At 42.4% G+C, this 16,319-nt stretch overlaps 1 protein-coding gene across 8 annotated transcripts in view; it reads right to left on the bottom strand.

Moving 5' to 3' along the window:
• The window catches only part of GTF2I (general transcription factor IIi), a 184,828-nt gene that overhangs the window by 131,910 nt on the left and 36,599 nt on the right, over positions 1 to 16,319 (bottom strand). For 3 of the 8 annotated variants that reach the window (XM_052688475.1, XM_052688480.1, XM_052688476.1), the window contains 13 exons: positions 15,956 to 16,039; positions 15,386 to 15,481; positions 14,397 to 14,462; positions 13,406 to 13,589; positions 12,460 to 12,512; positions 11,661 to 11,771; positions 10,891 to 10,974; positions 9,921 to 10,104; positions 9,035 to 9,063; positions 7,685 to 7,747; positions 6,302 to 6,340; positions 4,494 to 4,569; positions 1,145 to 3,425 (listed from right to left, as the gene is read on the bottom strand). In XM_052688475.1, the coding sequence (XP_052544435.1) occupies positions 4,511 to 4,569; positions 6,302 to 6,340; positions 7,685 to 7,747; positions 9,035 to 9,063; positions 9,921 to 10,104; positions 10,891 to 10,974; positions 11,661 to 11,771; positions 12,460 to 12,512; positions 13,406 to 13,589; positions 14,397 to 14,462; positions 15,386 to 15,481; positions 15,956 to 16,039 (1,052 nt within the window). In that variant the 3' untranslated portion in view covers positions 1,145 to 3,425; positions 4,494 to 4,510. Of the gene's footprint in view, positions 1 to 1,144; positions 3,426 to 4,493; positions 4,570 to 6,301; positions 6,341 to 7,684; positions 7,748 to 9,034; positions 9,064 to 9,920; positions 10,105 to 10,890; positions 10,975 to 11,660; positions 11,772 to 12,459; positions 12,513 to 13,405; positions 13,590 to 14,396; positions 14,463 to 15,385; positions 15,482 to 15,955; positions 16,040 to 16,319 lie in introns of those variants that run through there. The other 5 variants (XR_008208036.1, XM_052688477.1, XM_052688474.1 and 2 more) reach the window with 5 other exon arrangements.

Genomic DNA, 16,319 nt, shown 5'->3' with positions numbered 1-16,319 from the left:
ATTTTCTTCCCATCACCTGCAGCATCCCCAAAAAGCTGCCACCAAGGATCTCATCACCTCCACCGGTGGCCCTGAGCCAGGCAAGGTTTGCTCCGGCTGCATCGAAGAGATGAAACCCAGCAGCTTTACCCCCGACCCCAGGCATGGGATGCTGCAGCTGCTGAGGTAACACATATGGGTCAAACAAACGTTTCTTTTTGACTTTAAGGTGGGTCACCTATAAGTGAGTGAACATTGAGCTACAAATCATATATTAAAAAAAAATCCACCTAGAGCTGTTTGCATTCTGCTAACAGCCAGATTGCTGTTATATATGCAGAAACGTTTTTACGAAAGCTCATTTCTTAATTAGGGTTGTACTAAATTTAAACCTGAGTTACAGACAGTGCATCGCTGGAAATAGTGCACATGTTTATTTCTATTTCCTCATTTTTCTTCCTGTAATGTGAGAAGTGAAATGGAGGTTTTAGGTCTTACTGCTGGCACCGGGTTCGTCTATAATGCAATGCAAGGCATAACTCAGCGTGCTGCTCAGTATGATGCACTGATTAGTGCTCCCACTAATTGCCCCACAGTTCCTAGATAGGAAGAAAAGTCATTTCAGAAGAAAATTCTTGGAAGAGTAACGACCCAGCTGAGACATAAAGCTGATTTATGGAGTTCATCAGAGGATTCATGTGTATGGAAAACAAAGCTGGCACCTGAAGGCAGCACCTGATGCCTGAGCGATGCTGAGAATTCCCACTGGCTTCAAATGCCAGCAGCAGCAATGCTCCTCAGCACTGCACACCTCTTCTAGGGGAAGCACGACTTCAGCTGATGGGGTTTGTATGGTCAAGAAGGGCACCGAAGGGGAAGCACTGGACGTGTGAAGCTCCTCGGGAGAATGGAGTGCCTCCTTGTGCATGGCACTGCACCCACAACCAGCACCAAAGGACTGTGCTGGACCTCCCGTGACACCCAGTCATTGCTGCAGTGAGATCAGGGTGCTGACCTGAGGGTGTCCTACACTGCCTGCAACCAAACTGCTCTTAAGGAGAGCAGAACCAGCTCACGGAGCAGGACAGGCTGACAGATGCTCCTCTGGCACTTCATCAACCCCAGGGATTCTCTGCTGGAAGAAAGAAAACATTCAGAGCTCTGGTAAGGTGTTACAATTGTATTTATTTCCTCATTTATCAGTACAGCCAAGGCTTTTTAAGGCATTATCACTCAGTGCCCAAAGAGTGGAACACCTTATGTATTACTAGTTCAGAAATGAATCAGATTTTCATACATGGTCAACACCTTAAAAGTCTGCTGCCTACTATATACATAGATCATTTTCAATATAAAATTGGTATTTGGAAGGTATAAATATCAGTGCAATTACTTTGACAGTTTAATTTATCCCTACTGCTTATCACTCAAAATGCCCGAGACCATCAAAAGAGCCATCAGAAAGAATCGACAGAGCACTGCTGATGTGCCCCCCAACACTAATGAGAACTGCCATAGGGATGGACCCAATCCCAGCCTTCAGCATTTCCAGTAAAACCACCATCATCAGTTTTCACTTCACTTTTCCAAGCTCTCATATGCCCAGGGTGTGATGCATTTCCAGGACATCCGCGCCAGGCAGCAGCCTGAACTGTTTTTACAGTTCCTTCATTATAATGCCCCGCTCAACTCACGTTAGCACCAACTCCATATGAGCAGCACAGAGCCCTGCTGGGCAGACAAGGCAAGGAGTGCTGCCCCAAGGGCAATGATAGTGGAGGAGGGATGGCCCTCCCTTCTGCTTTCTCGAAAAGGGAAGCTGAAAATGCATGAAAAGCTGTGTTAACTTCATTTCCCCACCCTAAAAACGTCTGGCAGCAATTGTGAAACTGGCTGTCATTCTGTTTCAACTTATCTACAGAGGTCCACTGAAGTGAAATATGTCAGTGGCTATGAGCTGGGGGAGTGCCCACATCACTGAGTCACCAGGTAAAAAAATCCATTGGGCTCACTGCTGTGGGGCTGACACAGGGCAGCACTGCATCCATCACCTGCTGTCAGCACTTTAAACGGCTCAGCACAGAGCCATCCCTGTCCCCACTGCCACCACAATGACAGCCAGATACTTACAATGCCTCCAAACATCATAGAGCAGGAGCACTTAGACCTACGTGGAGCAATCGTGCCAGCACATGAGCTACAGCCCTCTCCCTGCCTTACACCCACAGCATGGAAGCTGTCTGCAGAGTTCCTCCTGTCGATGTTCCTCGGGACAGACACTACATCCAACTGCACACAGGTCTTCAAAATTGTCCTTGCAGATGCACCACTCAGAGCTGCTTTCCTTGTCCAAAGGGTGGAACAGGAACTCAGTTCTTCACTGTAGTATCTATGCTGTAGCATATTCTAGCTGCCTACAAAGTTACTGCTAAGTGAACATATATGGACAGTCACAAAAAACCATCAGAAATATCTTTATTTCTTAATGAGGGAATAAGGTCGAGCATTTGTGCATCATGCAGTCATCCCAACCTCCTCGAGCCAGAATTCTACAACTCTCACGGGTTGTGAAACTTCAAGAAATGAATACATGAGACTCTCACATGATGTGGGGCATAAACAGGACTATGGGAGATTTAAGTTCTGAGACATCAGGGCTTACAGCAGCTTGTGATGCAGGATTCTGTAGGTAGTTCTGGATGAACAGCAGGGCATTACCCACAGCCTGCAGGAGAAAAACTCACTCTGTTTTGCCTAAATTAGGGCTGCCAGAGCAGACCCATCATACAAATCCCACGTGATGCTCTGATAAAACATGCACTTATTACTTCCAATTAATGGAGCAAACTATAAAAGGATTAAATTTAAAAGGGTTCCTAGTCCACAAACTGATATACTGCCCATCTCATTAGTGCATACTAACAGTCAAGTGAACCAGTTTACCTTTTATTTATGAGAAACAAATGAGTTGTGGCAGATGTAGGAAAAATTAGTGCAAATATACACATACCACTGACCAATCAGCCATGAAAGGAGTAAGAACTAAAAAAATCAGTGATCTGTTTTCTCCAAAGTGAAACCAACAAACGGAGCTGCTTGCACTGTTTCTTCGTTACAGAAGCTGAGATATATTCAGGCACAGTGGAATTCAGCTTCATTGGGAAAAGTAGATGGCCTCTGTTAAGTCCCCGTTCACTTGAATCCTTATCATCTCCCCAGTATTGCTGCAACAAATTCAGTCCTTATCATATATTCCAGAGTAAAACCAGCCATTCCAAACCTGCAGTCATTCTTCACATGCAGTCAATTCACAGAACTGCTGAAAAAGTAGACATTTCTATCTCAAAGTACAAAAGGGTTTGTACAGAAGGTACTTCTCTTATACAGTTACATCACACAGCTCAGCACAGTCCTGGCAAGCTCTTCTCAGCTCTGGGTGCTTCTGGCTAGACAGAAGTAAAACGAAAGTGAGTCAGTTTCCCTGCTGATCTGTGACGTGCTACAAATACTTGTGGGCTGCACTGCTTTGAGTTCTTCAGGCTCAGAATTAAAGACCACTCAGAAGGTGAACACTGCTCTTCATCAGTGGGATTACATGTGTGCTCGAGTGCTTCCTACATCAATTTGATGGAATACTTGCCTTAATACATATTCTTTAGCTAGTCCTTTACAAAGAACATAAGGACCACTGCAGCTCTGGAGCAAGGCCTGTACCATGCCACTGCCACACAGGGATGGAGCAGATGTTACAGAATTACACAAATGCTGTCTGCAAGAGGCTCCAGCCTCGCTCCCAAAGGACTGCAGCTCACAATAGCTTAGCCCTGGTGCTGACAGATCTTAACATCCACCAAGCAGTGGGTTCTGCCACTTCTCTGTGTGACTTTTATCCTTTTGTCAGAGCCTTGAGATGTGCTGGGAGTGCTTCACAGGGCTAATTTGTGCCTGGGTGCCCACAAAGCTTGTTTCATATCCTAAGGAAAGTGGAAGAGAGTCAGCAAGAGAACAAACCTACATTCTCCAGGTGAAGCCCATCAGCTGGGATGCTCATACATACACAGCCTTCATGTGAGTGTTAGAACTACCAACAACAGATGCATGACATCAGTTAGGCCACGTCATGTTCTCCATCAGTCAGTGTTTGTGCTGCACTGACAGAGGGCTCTTCCACCAACCACGTCAGAGCTCTTCACAAACATCATTTCCCTCTGAGGTACGTAATTACCATCACCTATTTTTATCCACAGGCTGTGATACAGCCCAGATCTCCCTTGGAACGACTCCCTCACAAATCTGAACACAGCACACTTCACCTTGTATTCTGGCAAGGTAGCGAAAACATTCTACACAGAAGAGAACTAAGACAAAACAATTCCAAGTCAAGTGAAGGACTGGCACCTTCTGGCATCCAATCTTCGCCCTCTCCTCCCCACCCTGCACTGTAAAAGCATCATTCCCTGACCAGGGCCTACTCCCCACACGCACTAACTCCAGGAACCACAACATTCTCTCACCGCAGTAGGGATGAGCTCTACCACGTTGGCTCTGGTTCTTGCTTTATTTGACAACTTTCTTCTGTTTCTGTAACATCTGTTGAAAAAGGACAAATGCAGTGAACAAATGAATGAACTGAATGCCTTCCAAAGCCAGCAAACAACATCTGACCACACGCCCTTGTGCTCAAGTCATGCCTTCTGGTTAACAAATTAACATTCATTGCACAAGCTTGTTTTCTCAGCACTGGCCATTTCTCAGACTTTATTTCCATCTGTAAGACCCCTGCTCTCCCCAACCACACACAGACCATTTCTGCATCGTTATATTTCAATCCATGCAAAATAAATTTTGACCTTAGCTAATTTTTCTTCTCCAATGCACAGCATCACACAGCAAGGCATTATTAGATGTTTAAAAAAAAAAATAAAGAGAAATTTGATCTTGTTGGCTGAAGCATTCATCAGCTTTTCATAAATATTTTTCACTTCCAAGAGACTTCGCTGGAAAAATCTTTGCTGCTCTTGTTCACAGGGATGCTGGGAGGTAAATCAAAGCAATCTCATGCCTTTATAGCACTGCCTGTATGTCCTGGAGCCTGATTTTGTTCTTTTTATAAACAGAGAGTATGATGTTGAAAGGAAATTGGTTTTTTACTGAAGCTGTTTGCAAGGTTCAGGGCTAGAGTAATTCATCACAGCAAAGCGAGGCTGTCTCAGCACATGATGCTTGATCCCTCCCAGCTTATTTCTAATGGGACCATGTGCACTTCAGCAGCAACACACCTTTCCTCAACATCATTTCTCTGATAGCTGGACCCGACTGCAGCTTTGGATGACAAATTCAAAACCACATTTGTCTATTTCTTCAAAAGAATCACTTTAAAAGACTCCCCTTTAAAGATTCAGGAACTGTCCCACTCCAACTAACAGTTTCAGTGATCCCACACCGTTTTGGCAGCACAAAGACATTTGATGTTTCAGCGATGGAAATTAGAAAGGACATCACCCCAGGAAAGGACACAGAGGAACAGAAGTGCTGCAGTTTGCAGCTCTCTCTTTCAGAGAGTCCAAGCAGGACTAGAGAACAAACTCAAGTTGTGAGCTCTAAGATGCAAAGCAGTGATGCACAGCCACGTCCACCCCAGTGCTGCTGGCCATATGGCAGCACTGCTCTCCACACTTCTTTTTCTTCCAGAGCTTCACAACTCCCCTCAACAAACCCTGAGAGTAAACTCAGGCCAAAACTGCATTCAAATTCCCTGATGATGGCAATCGTTCACTTGCATAAATTGTCAAAATGACTGTGTGGAATAACTAGATGCTCAGATAGATAACTCAGGATGTGAGCAATCCCTCAAAGCCTATATATAGTCATGACTCACCCACCAAAAACAGCAATTCGTAGAACTCTTTTGTACAATTATCTGAATAATAACTTTTGCTGCAGAGTATCTTCCACGTGATGCAGCACAATATTAAAACAGATGTCCTGAGAACCAACAAATGCCTCTTTTTGTTGTTTAGATTGACGTGTCTTTTTAAAAAGAAAGATGCAGCTTTGTTCTAAATGACTTTAGGAGGGAGTTTTTCACAGAGGGTGGTGAGGCACTGGCACAGGCTGCCCAAGGAGGCTGTGGATGCCCCATCCCTGCAGGCATTCAAGGCCAGGCTGGATGTGGCTCTGGGCAGCCTGGGCTGCTGGTTGGTGACCTGCACACAGCAGGGGGTTGGAACTGGATGAGCACTGTGGGCCTTTTCAACCCAGGCCATTCTATGATTTTATGACTTTAAAGTATTTGTTGATACAGCTGAAGACAAACACTCACCTCCTGAAGATACCTCTGTTTGCCTGGGTTCAGCTGGCTCTTAAATGAAAAAAAAAAAAAGTCAGATGTATATGCATGCCATTTCCAGGGTACAAAACAGGTGAGTGTCTTAGCAAAAGCTAGGAAAATTAAGTTTTCTCTGAAATAATAAGAAAAAAAGAGTCCATTTTTTCCCTCTTAGAATCACATAAATATTTCTGAGACAAAGATCTGTAGCTTGCTATTGACTTCATAGCAAAATATAAAAAGCACCCAAACATTCACTGTATTACATTAACATTCTCCTCAGTGTGTGGGTCACTGTGGCACACATCACTGAGCTCCAGCAAAACAATGCATTCCTGCACAGAACATATCAGATTTGCATCAGCTTAATTCAAACCACTTCAATATGTCTGGATTTCAAACACACATCACACCACTCCTGGATACCTCTGTTCTCAGTGGTGGGCATGTATAGTTTGGTGGAGAGGGGGAAGCTGTGGAGCAGAGGGCAAAAATCACATTTTATTTCCATAATGCCTTTTCTACAATCTGTGTGGATGGCTGAGAGACTGAGAGCTGTTGGGAAAGCCACAGAACCTTTTTAACAGTGCAGGTGAGTTAAGGACAGAGTTCACCCAACAGAAACAGACCTTTTTCTCCTTGCCACCCCTTCCCAACAGAAGCAGGGGGGGAATGGCTCCCTTTCTGTTACCACAGAAGTGTCCCTTACTCTTGAAATGTTTATTAAACGTTTTCTCTCTGTTTCTCTGAGTGACAGTGTGTTCAGTCAATAGCAGAAGGCTATTGGCAACTTGAGATACACATTTCTGAAAGGCCTGTGAGAATTCATGAAATACTGGGCCAAAAGGAAGTTGTTCAACTACATTTAGTTCAGCAACTCCCAGCACAGAACAATTAAGAAGGGTCCTGTGAGTGCAGTCCAGATACAATCTAACAGGGCTTTGGTGCGGTTTAGTGGACAGAAATTCCATCCAGACCCTTTTCTGGGTTCTTACACATTTTGCAGGCAAAACTTAACTTGGCTGAACATCGATCTGGCACAGACACACACTCTGAGTTAAGCAGACATCATTAAACAGACAGGGAATTGCCTTTATATATTGCCTCTACTGATCCTTCCTTTCAGCTCACTCATCATCTGCAGAAATGAAATTAAGGAACATGCCAATGACATCGCTTGAAGGAAGCAGTGCTTCTTTCTATTAACGTGTTAATATTTAATGGCTATAAACATCATCATTGCATAGCATCTGTCAAAATCAAACAGCTCATCCCCACAGTGCATCCCCAGGGCATGACTGCTGATATCACCTGCCAATAGCATCTAGAACTCCATATCCCACCCCTTCTGCAAGGACACGTGTCACACTGCCTCACCTGGTACTGTGGGTGCTGCTGCTGCTGCTGGTGCTGCTTCTGCTTCAGTTTTCTCCATTAGCTCTAAGATCAGACATGATCATCATTAACTTTACAACAGAACTGGTCCCATGTGTAACACAAGGGCAATTTTACCTCTGCTATCTGCAAATCCTGAAACTTGTTGCATTACAAGGTCACTATTTGAGCCACAGTTCACTATTTTTTGTTTCAGAAAAAAGCATTCCCTGTCTTGCCTGCAAGCACCTACAATTTCCTAGTAATTTCTCACATGTTCCCCAGAGCAGGAATGTTCCGTATCTGCAAGTTGGCTCAGAGACAAACAATAACTCACTCCAATATCAGTGTCAGTTCTTTCTGATCATAATTGACACAGATACTGAAGGAAAGTCACACATTCAGTGACCAATTTCCTGCTCTGGTAATGGCAGGTGATCCCACATCCGCTGTCCTTCAGTTGGCCAGCATCAGTCCCAACAAACACTGAAAACTATGCTGGAGAGCCAACAGTTTAATATTCTTTCATTTCTAATTCAATCCTCTGGCAACATCATCAACGTTCATCTGCCTGAAGTGCTCCCTGCTACAAAGGGAGCTCCTGCCCACCTAAGGATCCTGCCCAGGATTGCTAAGCAGCTCACTGTGAGCTCCCAACTACAAACCTTCCTGAGAGCACTCTGTCCTTGCCATTCAGACCTCAGTACAGAATACTGTACTTGTGGCTTGATGCAAATGGATGAGTACCGGGATGCTAAGGCTGAGTAAGGCCAAACTACTGACAGCAGGTTATTTGGCCACATTGGCTATGAAAGAATGCAACACAAGGGTCACTTGTAACAACTGCTGCTTGCTTTTTCTTTAAATAAGATGTTAAAAAATAAGGTCACAATTATTATAAGCAACTGGAAATACTAAGACTTGTTTTTTCAAACCAAATTTGAGTAACATGCAATGCAACACACTGATAATTGCATTCTGCCTCTCTCAACCATTTCTGCTTCAGCAGAATGCAGGACTTCTTATTGGGACACGGTGCTGCAGCTGCTCTAAAGCTGTTTATTAACTTAACTCCTGCTAATTAGCTGCTACTATGATGGATTCAAACTGAAAACACAGACACTGCCATGACAGTGTGTTGCACCACTCAGGGTCCTAAATCTCTTTGGGACCCCGCAGCCGAAAAATACAAAATGAGTGTCTTGCATTTTCTTATCAAAGCTAATGCTAATTTTAGGCACTGATCACACTGCTCTCGTGTTCATTTCACATTCCACAAAGTCAACATGGAGCAAACTGATCCTGGTAAGTTACAAAATTACATTTGCTATCAGTGTCACAGAAATTACTTACGGTTGTTCATCACAAGTCCTGGAAATGGTCTGTAAAAAAAAAAAACAAACAAACAGAAAGAACACACCATGCTGATTCTGAAGCACTGCGTGGGACTTCCCTCTTAAGGCATCCTCACCTAAAAGCTGTGAGCTCTGCTACCAACTGCTAACAGAAAGTGGAACAAAACAGGAGGTTCCATCACAGCACCTCCTGGGTGCTTAATGGTCAAGGGTTGAAAATTCAGACACCTTTAAGTTCTATTTAAATAGTGTCTCTCTCTCCATAGAGACCAAAGCTTTCAAATACCTTTGGAGCAGACTGTCATTTCACGAGTTACAACAACTTTAATATTTGTTTTCAGTTCCTGAAGCCCTCCTGAGTGTGATTCAGTATTTCATCTATTCTGCTGCATGCACACTAATACACTCTGTACAGGTGCATATACACATACACAAAAACTAACTTACACTGCAATTGTAAATATTACGTTTTAAAATACTAGAAAAAACATCAAAAAAATTTACCTCCACACAAGAATTTTGATACAAATTTCAAAATCATCAGGAATAACACAAGCACAACCATACTATCTACTGTCAACAAGTTCTGGAGCAGGGAACTGTCTCCAGGCTTGATTTTATAAACAGGACAGCAGAGCCCACAGCACTGCAGCACATAAAATGAGTAAGACAGCATCTCAGAAGACAGCCTGCCTTAAGATTAATAATACATCCTTTGTCACATTGCTCCCAACGTCAGGGCTTCATTTGATCTGACACGCTGCTAACCCCAAGAGCCCCATCCTCCACTACTGACAGAGGCACTGCGACTTCTTGCGAGGCGAATTCACACACGCTAAGGGCTGCCCTCACACTCAGACAATCTGCTCCACGCAGCCCCATACCGGATGACAGTAAATTTGATGAACTCTGATGATTCCAAAATCTTCCTCATGGAGCTGATCTCCAGGTAACTGGGAGCCTTAAATGACACTCCAGGAGGCATCCCATCCACCACCACGCAGCCGGGGTTGATTGTGATTTTTCTGTATGGGACTTTCACAGGGAAATTCATACCGATGGCTTCACCTAAATGAGAGAGGTCATGTTTGTTTTCAAGTTCGCATATTTATGATCACACTGAAGAAAGAAAACACAGTTAATTAAGAAACTAAATGCAAATACCAGCTTTCTATCACATCTGTAAACGAAAATCTACTTGATGATTAAATCATTAGTGTTAGAAGTGGGTGTTCTGGATTGCACTCATGAATGTTGCTGCAAGATCATTAGTTTAAAAGCCCGCTCTGACAGCTCCCACATAAAGAGCCCAGATTCCCTTTCTTCTAAAAAATAGGCTGAGGAAGTAACAAAGTGAAGGAAAATAAAGCACTTCCTTCAACACCCACAAAAAAAATATTTCAACACGGCAATAGCAAAGGAATTTCAGATGAAGAAACTCGGGTGATTAAAGTTGTACAGTGCAATTGCACAGTAAAATAAAGAAAGCTGGAAGTTGTATTTTGAAAGTTACTCTAATTTCAAGTACAAATTGCTTGAGACTCCGGAGCTATAAAATGAATCATGGTTTCCAAGCAAAATAAATATTCTGTTCATGAATACACAAAAGAAATAGGATGTGGGAGAACATAAAGCTACGTGTCCTGCTGAGAATTCTTGTTCAAAATACCCAACCACCTACTTGCATCATCAAAGATTCTTCTGGAAGTCAGAGCACAACTTTCATATACAATTCTCAAATTTGTTCATTTCATTTCAGTGATGATATACACCAGAAATGATGATTCAGTAACATCCACAGGAGCATTGTTTCCATTCTCACTTATGTCAAAAGGGGAAGTAAGAAGCACTCACCAAATTTCCTGCTGAAGAGATCATTCACTTGCTCTCTCAGTTGTCTGGCCTTCTCCACCTTTGAAAGTCTTTCACTTTCATCCTCTGAAATAAATTGTTAGAAAAGCATGAGAATTAAGCAGGCTTTTTTTCCCCTGAGGTCTGGAAACACACATTGCCTTTGTTCCTACTCTTGACAGTACCACAGAATTGTATTTACATGAACAACATAAGATCTCCTTCCTAGAGGTGGCTTTGTAAGCTTCATCCGAAAACACAAACTGTATTCATTTGCTTACAGTACATATAATGGTGGGGGAAACACAAAACCGAAGTGAGATTCAATCCACAGCCATAGCATGCAATGGAGCTCCTTTCTAACGAATGTAACGCGTGCTTGAGAAAGCAGTCAGTGTTGTTCAAGAGAAAACAGTTCAGCCTGCATGGCTGTTCAGTTAAATCCAAGATCAGATCTCCTGAAGTTGTCAAGAAAGCTGGCAACCAGTATTTAATTTATACAAAGAGTTAAAAAAAAAAAAAAAGGAAAAATAAGGATACTTCTCAACTTGCGGGCTGGATCAAGAATATTCCAGACTCATCACCAAATAGATACTCATATCCATAGAAGTCAGAAAACATTTAACATGGAAAAACAAGATGCTAAACGTTGCTTTTTCTTGACTGTACTTGTGTTTCTGTCAACTGTCCAGCTCGTAAGAAAATATCAGATGAAACAAATACTGTGAAGACTGCAACACAAGGAGTACAAAGTGAAATCAGATTATGCACACCTAGCAAAGTTACTTGAATGATGTTAAGATCTTCAACTCCTGCCGCTGTGTTCACTGCTGTATTTGCTGTGGTGCTTGCTGTATTGGCTGTATTAGATGGATTATTTTTTCCTGAAAGTAAGAGAGTTCATTTAAAAAACAGCTGTGGAGAAACACGCATCTTGAATGTCAGATATAAAGGAAATCTGGCAAAACAGCAGAGATTTGCAAAGCTTTCAAAGCACACTGAATCTCGTTTCCAAAATGCATTCACAGAATAATTGCCCTGCAGTTGTATTTTGAGCCACACAGTCCAGACTCGGAATACAAGTTAACAATGACTCAAAACATTTAATCCATGATCTGCCTCAGCTGACATAATTTTCTACCAGCTATCTGCACACCAGCCATGGAGAACTCCCCATTTTGAATGAGCTACGTATCAGCAGCAATTAACCTAAGATCTGAATTACTTCTATGGATTGTACATCACTTGTATTCTAATGAAAGGCATGCCTCTATCAGACATGAATATTTTCTTGTGAATAACACAGAGTGTTCATACACCCCTGCTAAAGCTATATTCCAAATAGTTTGGAGAGTAGAGAGAGCTGCTGTGCATGCAGGCCAGTGGCACAGGACCTCAGGCTGGACCTCAAATTCAGCTTGGATAACAACTTCCCTACATCTTAAGACCAAACTACCAACCACAACATAGAGTGAATCTTTCAGGGATTCATCAACACCGAGCAGCATTCCTCATTTGCATTCAATCCTTGAAACAGACTTATCTAGGGCATTAAGCAGCTGCAAAACTCACTCTGGGGACTTTTAGCAGAACTCTCCTTCACCGCCGCCTCAAACATCTCAGGCCTGCAGAGAGATTAAACATTTATGTGCAACAATGCAATCACATTTATTTCAGCAACATTAAAGACCATGCCATATCCCAGTGGTTATTTTTTAAAAGACAGGAACTACCTGATATCTTAAATGCCATAATGCTCTAGGCCAGACAGAGACCTCCACACTTCCCTTGCTTGTTTCCACACTTGCACGTGGCTATCTGAACCCATGCTAAATAAGTAAAACCAACTCTTGCAACACCATTTTTCAGCCTTCAGTACTGCTAGTAAGTTTTGCTCTGGCTAACTCATAAGTGCCCCATGCAATAGGAACTACACAGAATCATAGAATAATTTGGGTTAGAAGGGACTTCTAAGATCATCTCATTCCAACCCCCTGCTATTGGCAGGGACACCTCCACTCAACCTGGTCTTGAATGATTCCAGGGAGGGGGCATCCAAAACCTCTCTGGACAACCTGTTCCAGTGCTTCACCACCCTCAGTAAAGAATTCCTTCCTAATATCTAGTCTGAAGCTACCCTCTTTCAGTTTAAAACCATTGGTCTTTATCCTGTTGCTACCTGCCCTTATAAAAAGTCCCTCCCCAGCCTTCCTGTAGGCTCCTTCAGGTACTGGAAGGAAAAAGAACAAGCGATACAGACAATGAATTGGGCTAAGGAACCTGCACTTGTTCTTCAGCACTAAACAGGTCGTCAGTCCTCCAGAGCAGAAGAGAATGACTACATCTCACTCCACCTCCACAAGAGCTTCCTAATCATTTTCTCATCTACTAAGATATCCCAGTGTGTATTTTAGACAGGTGAGAGAGTCATTCAGCAACTCGGCATCACAGAGTTTATTCTTCAGTGTACAGTTCATTTCTGAAGGACTGGATTACCAGGGGCGTGTTAGATTCTTACTTTTTAATAACGAATTTTATCTTAGATTTGTTTCTCAGAATCTTCTCTAGCCTCGGAATTCCAAAGGTAGAAGGTCGTCGGAAGGGCACTCCGTCTGGTAGGCCTTCCACATAGAAAACCTCTGGGAAGGATTCGAACAACGCAAACGGTACCTTCACCGGCTCACTCAGCCCCAGTGCTTCCCCTGAAACACAACAGAGCCAATAATCCACCAGCTAGAAAGGAGAACGCCTGGGGTACAAACAGGTTAGCACAGCTGACACATGCACACAAGTGGAAGCAGCAGGCTTTGCTTTTCTTGGTGATGGCTATGAGTAGGCAAGAAGAGAAACAGTCACCAACCCAACACATCTCCATGCAGTGAGCCAGATTGTAATTAGCAGTTGAAAACATTAGACAGCTTATAACTGGCTTAGGTGCATGCAAGGCTATTAGTTGTACTTCACTTCGTTATACACAACACGTTTGTCTCTGTGTTTGCACCGATGGCAGATGACACTGGTGTTCTTGTTCCAAAAACTGCACTTGCAGGAGTAACGACTGTCTGAGATGGTTCAGTATGGATATGTATGTATGTCTGTGTATCTACTCAGATTCTTACAATGACTTCAGAAGAAACAGTGGGAATTGATTGGGCACGTGACTCTCTAGAACATACATTATCATGCAGAGGCTCCAGTCATACAAACTCCCATTCATAATCAGAGTGAGAAACGCTTAACAGGAGTGGCAGGATGTGGAATCACCATTTCTCTGGGTCATTAAAGAAGCAGTAATCAAACCACAACTTCTCCATTTCCAAACCGAAATAATGAGAGGAAATGTGACACAGAACTGCAATTACCCTATGTGAGAATGAACTCAAGTGAGAGAGTGACTACAGCATGCAAGGAGCGTAGGACCTTGGGAAGAAATGTGTGAACATATCTGTCGTACGTCTAACTGTGTTCATTAGAAAGGCGTCTCAGTGATAAGGAATCAACGAACTTACCACATTTTTCATTAAAAAGATTCTCAACTTTCTGCTTTAGATCAGTGATTTTGGCATTCCACGCCTCTGTCAGGAGAAAATGGAACGATTAAATCGACGCTCACACAATGAATTAATCCTTGAAGAATATTTCTAAAGCCGCCTAATAAGTTATTATGCTTGATAACCAATTTACTGTGACATTAAAAAGAACAAAATGGCTTTCATCCTGCAAATGGCCCTGAAACATTCTGCTGCAGCCTAAACCTAAAGCCATGAGGATCCTCACTTTGCTAAGGTTTTGAAAAACACTGTTACTACATAAAGCAAGTGCACTGAAATTGAAATTAATGCAAGAGTGATCCAAATTTACAATATCAGGCAAGAAATTACTCATCTGAGCCAACTGTCAAGTAGTAGCAGAAAGCTCTTATGCATTCAGTGACACATGCCCAACTGTGTCACTTCCAGGCTTGCCTCAACTATACTGGTGTTATGGAATTGGTAGCACTGGAGAGGTCCAACACAGAGATCTCACAAAATCAGCTCTGTTAGAGCATGGCTTACTAACCATAGTGCAGATCTGCCCCTCTCTTACGTACCACTCACATACAGCTGCACAGAAAGGCTCAACGCTTCAGGTTCACGGAGGGCACATTAAGCTTATGCACAACATAAGACCTCAGCTCTGCCAAAGCACTCCATGGCACTGTGCACCAGACAGCAAATCCATCAAGAGTCTGCAGCAGTGTGACATGACAGAGCAGCACAAATCTCTTTAATTCTGAAGGTTAATAAGATCTTAATGGACCTGTAATGCATTTGAAGAGCATTCTTCAAACATCATCCAGGGTTTCTCTGATGCATATCACTACTGATGACTGAGAACTGAGTGTATGTGAAAACAAGAAGTTTGTGAATGAATTCAAAATCTCTCTGATATGAAACCACCAGATTTTTCAACACCAATATGAATGGAATGTATTCATGCTAATTCCAATAATATTTACCAAAAGAAAAATCTCTTCCTCTTGGCTTGAAACTCAGACTGGACCCATTGGTTTGAGAATTAGCTTGAACATCTGCTGTTTGTGCTTTATTAGGACCTGTAAAGAGAGACGTTACTTATATACATGCAGAGAGCAGAAGCATGCTTCATGCAGAAGAACAACACATCCAGCTTGATCACCAGAGAAAGATTAACTTCTGAATCAAGACTGGAATTAAAAAGCTTTCAGACTTTCTTCCAGGATCGTAATTAAGCATTTGACACAATTGCTCACATCTGTCACTGCTCTGCTCAGGACTACATCAGTTCCCACATCTCTGCTTGGAATAAAAGGCTCAAGCAAACTGTCAAACTCACACATTTTACATAACCATCATGGCACAGAATCCAGTATTATTGAGAAATGAAAAATAAAATCTTCTATACTGATACTGTGTATGATACTGGGTTTGTTACACAAGGTGCAGACAGAAATCAATTCCACAAAATGAAAACTTAGAAGAACAGGGTAAAAGAATTACAAGAATAGAGCAGGAATGTGTAAGAGTATTTTATTATATTTCTTCCTTACCTTCTTCAACAGTAACTTCTATCTCTGGAACTTGTAAATTGCTTGCAGGACTTTGTAACCTCTTCGAACTCTTTGGATTTGCTGCTAGAAATCAAGATATTATAAGCTGTAATGCACAAACACTCCATGCTGTGTAGCTTGCACTGCTAGCAAGAAAACCAAACTACATTTTGAAAGTTCTAACAGACTAACTGTATCTGCACTAAGTACAGCTTACACTGTAAAAACTGAACAATCCAGATAGCAGCAAAATAAAAGCTGTAGAACGTGGGTAAACAGTATACTCTCTACTGGAATAGTCTTAAGTAAAGGAAAAAAAAAGAGAAATATACTTACATTCAAGCAATTTTTCTTAATACTAGTA

The sequence above is a fragment of the Tympanuchus pallidicinctus genome, unplaced genomic scaffold (genome assembly GCF_026119805.1).
Source record: "Tympanuchus pallidicinctus isolate F22 unplaced genomic scaffold, pur_lepc_1.0 scaffold24, whole genome shotgun sequence".
NCBI lineage: Eukaryota > Metazoa > Chordata > Aves > Galliformes > Phasianidae > Tympanuchus > Tympanuchus pallidicinctus.
Note: the sequence above shows the minus strand (reverse complement) of the source record. Positions and strands in the feature narration are given on the sequence as shown.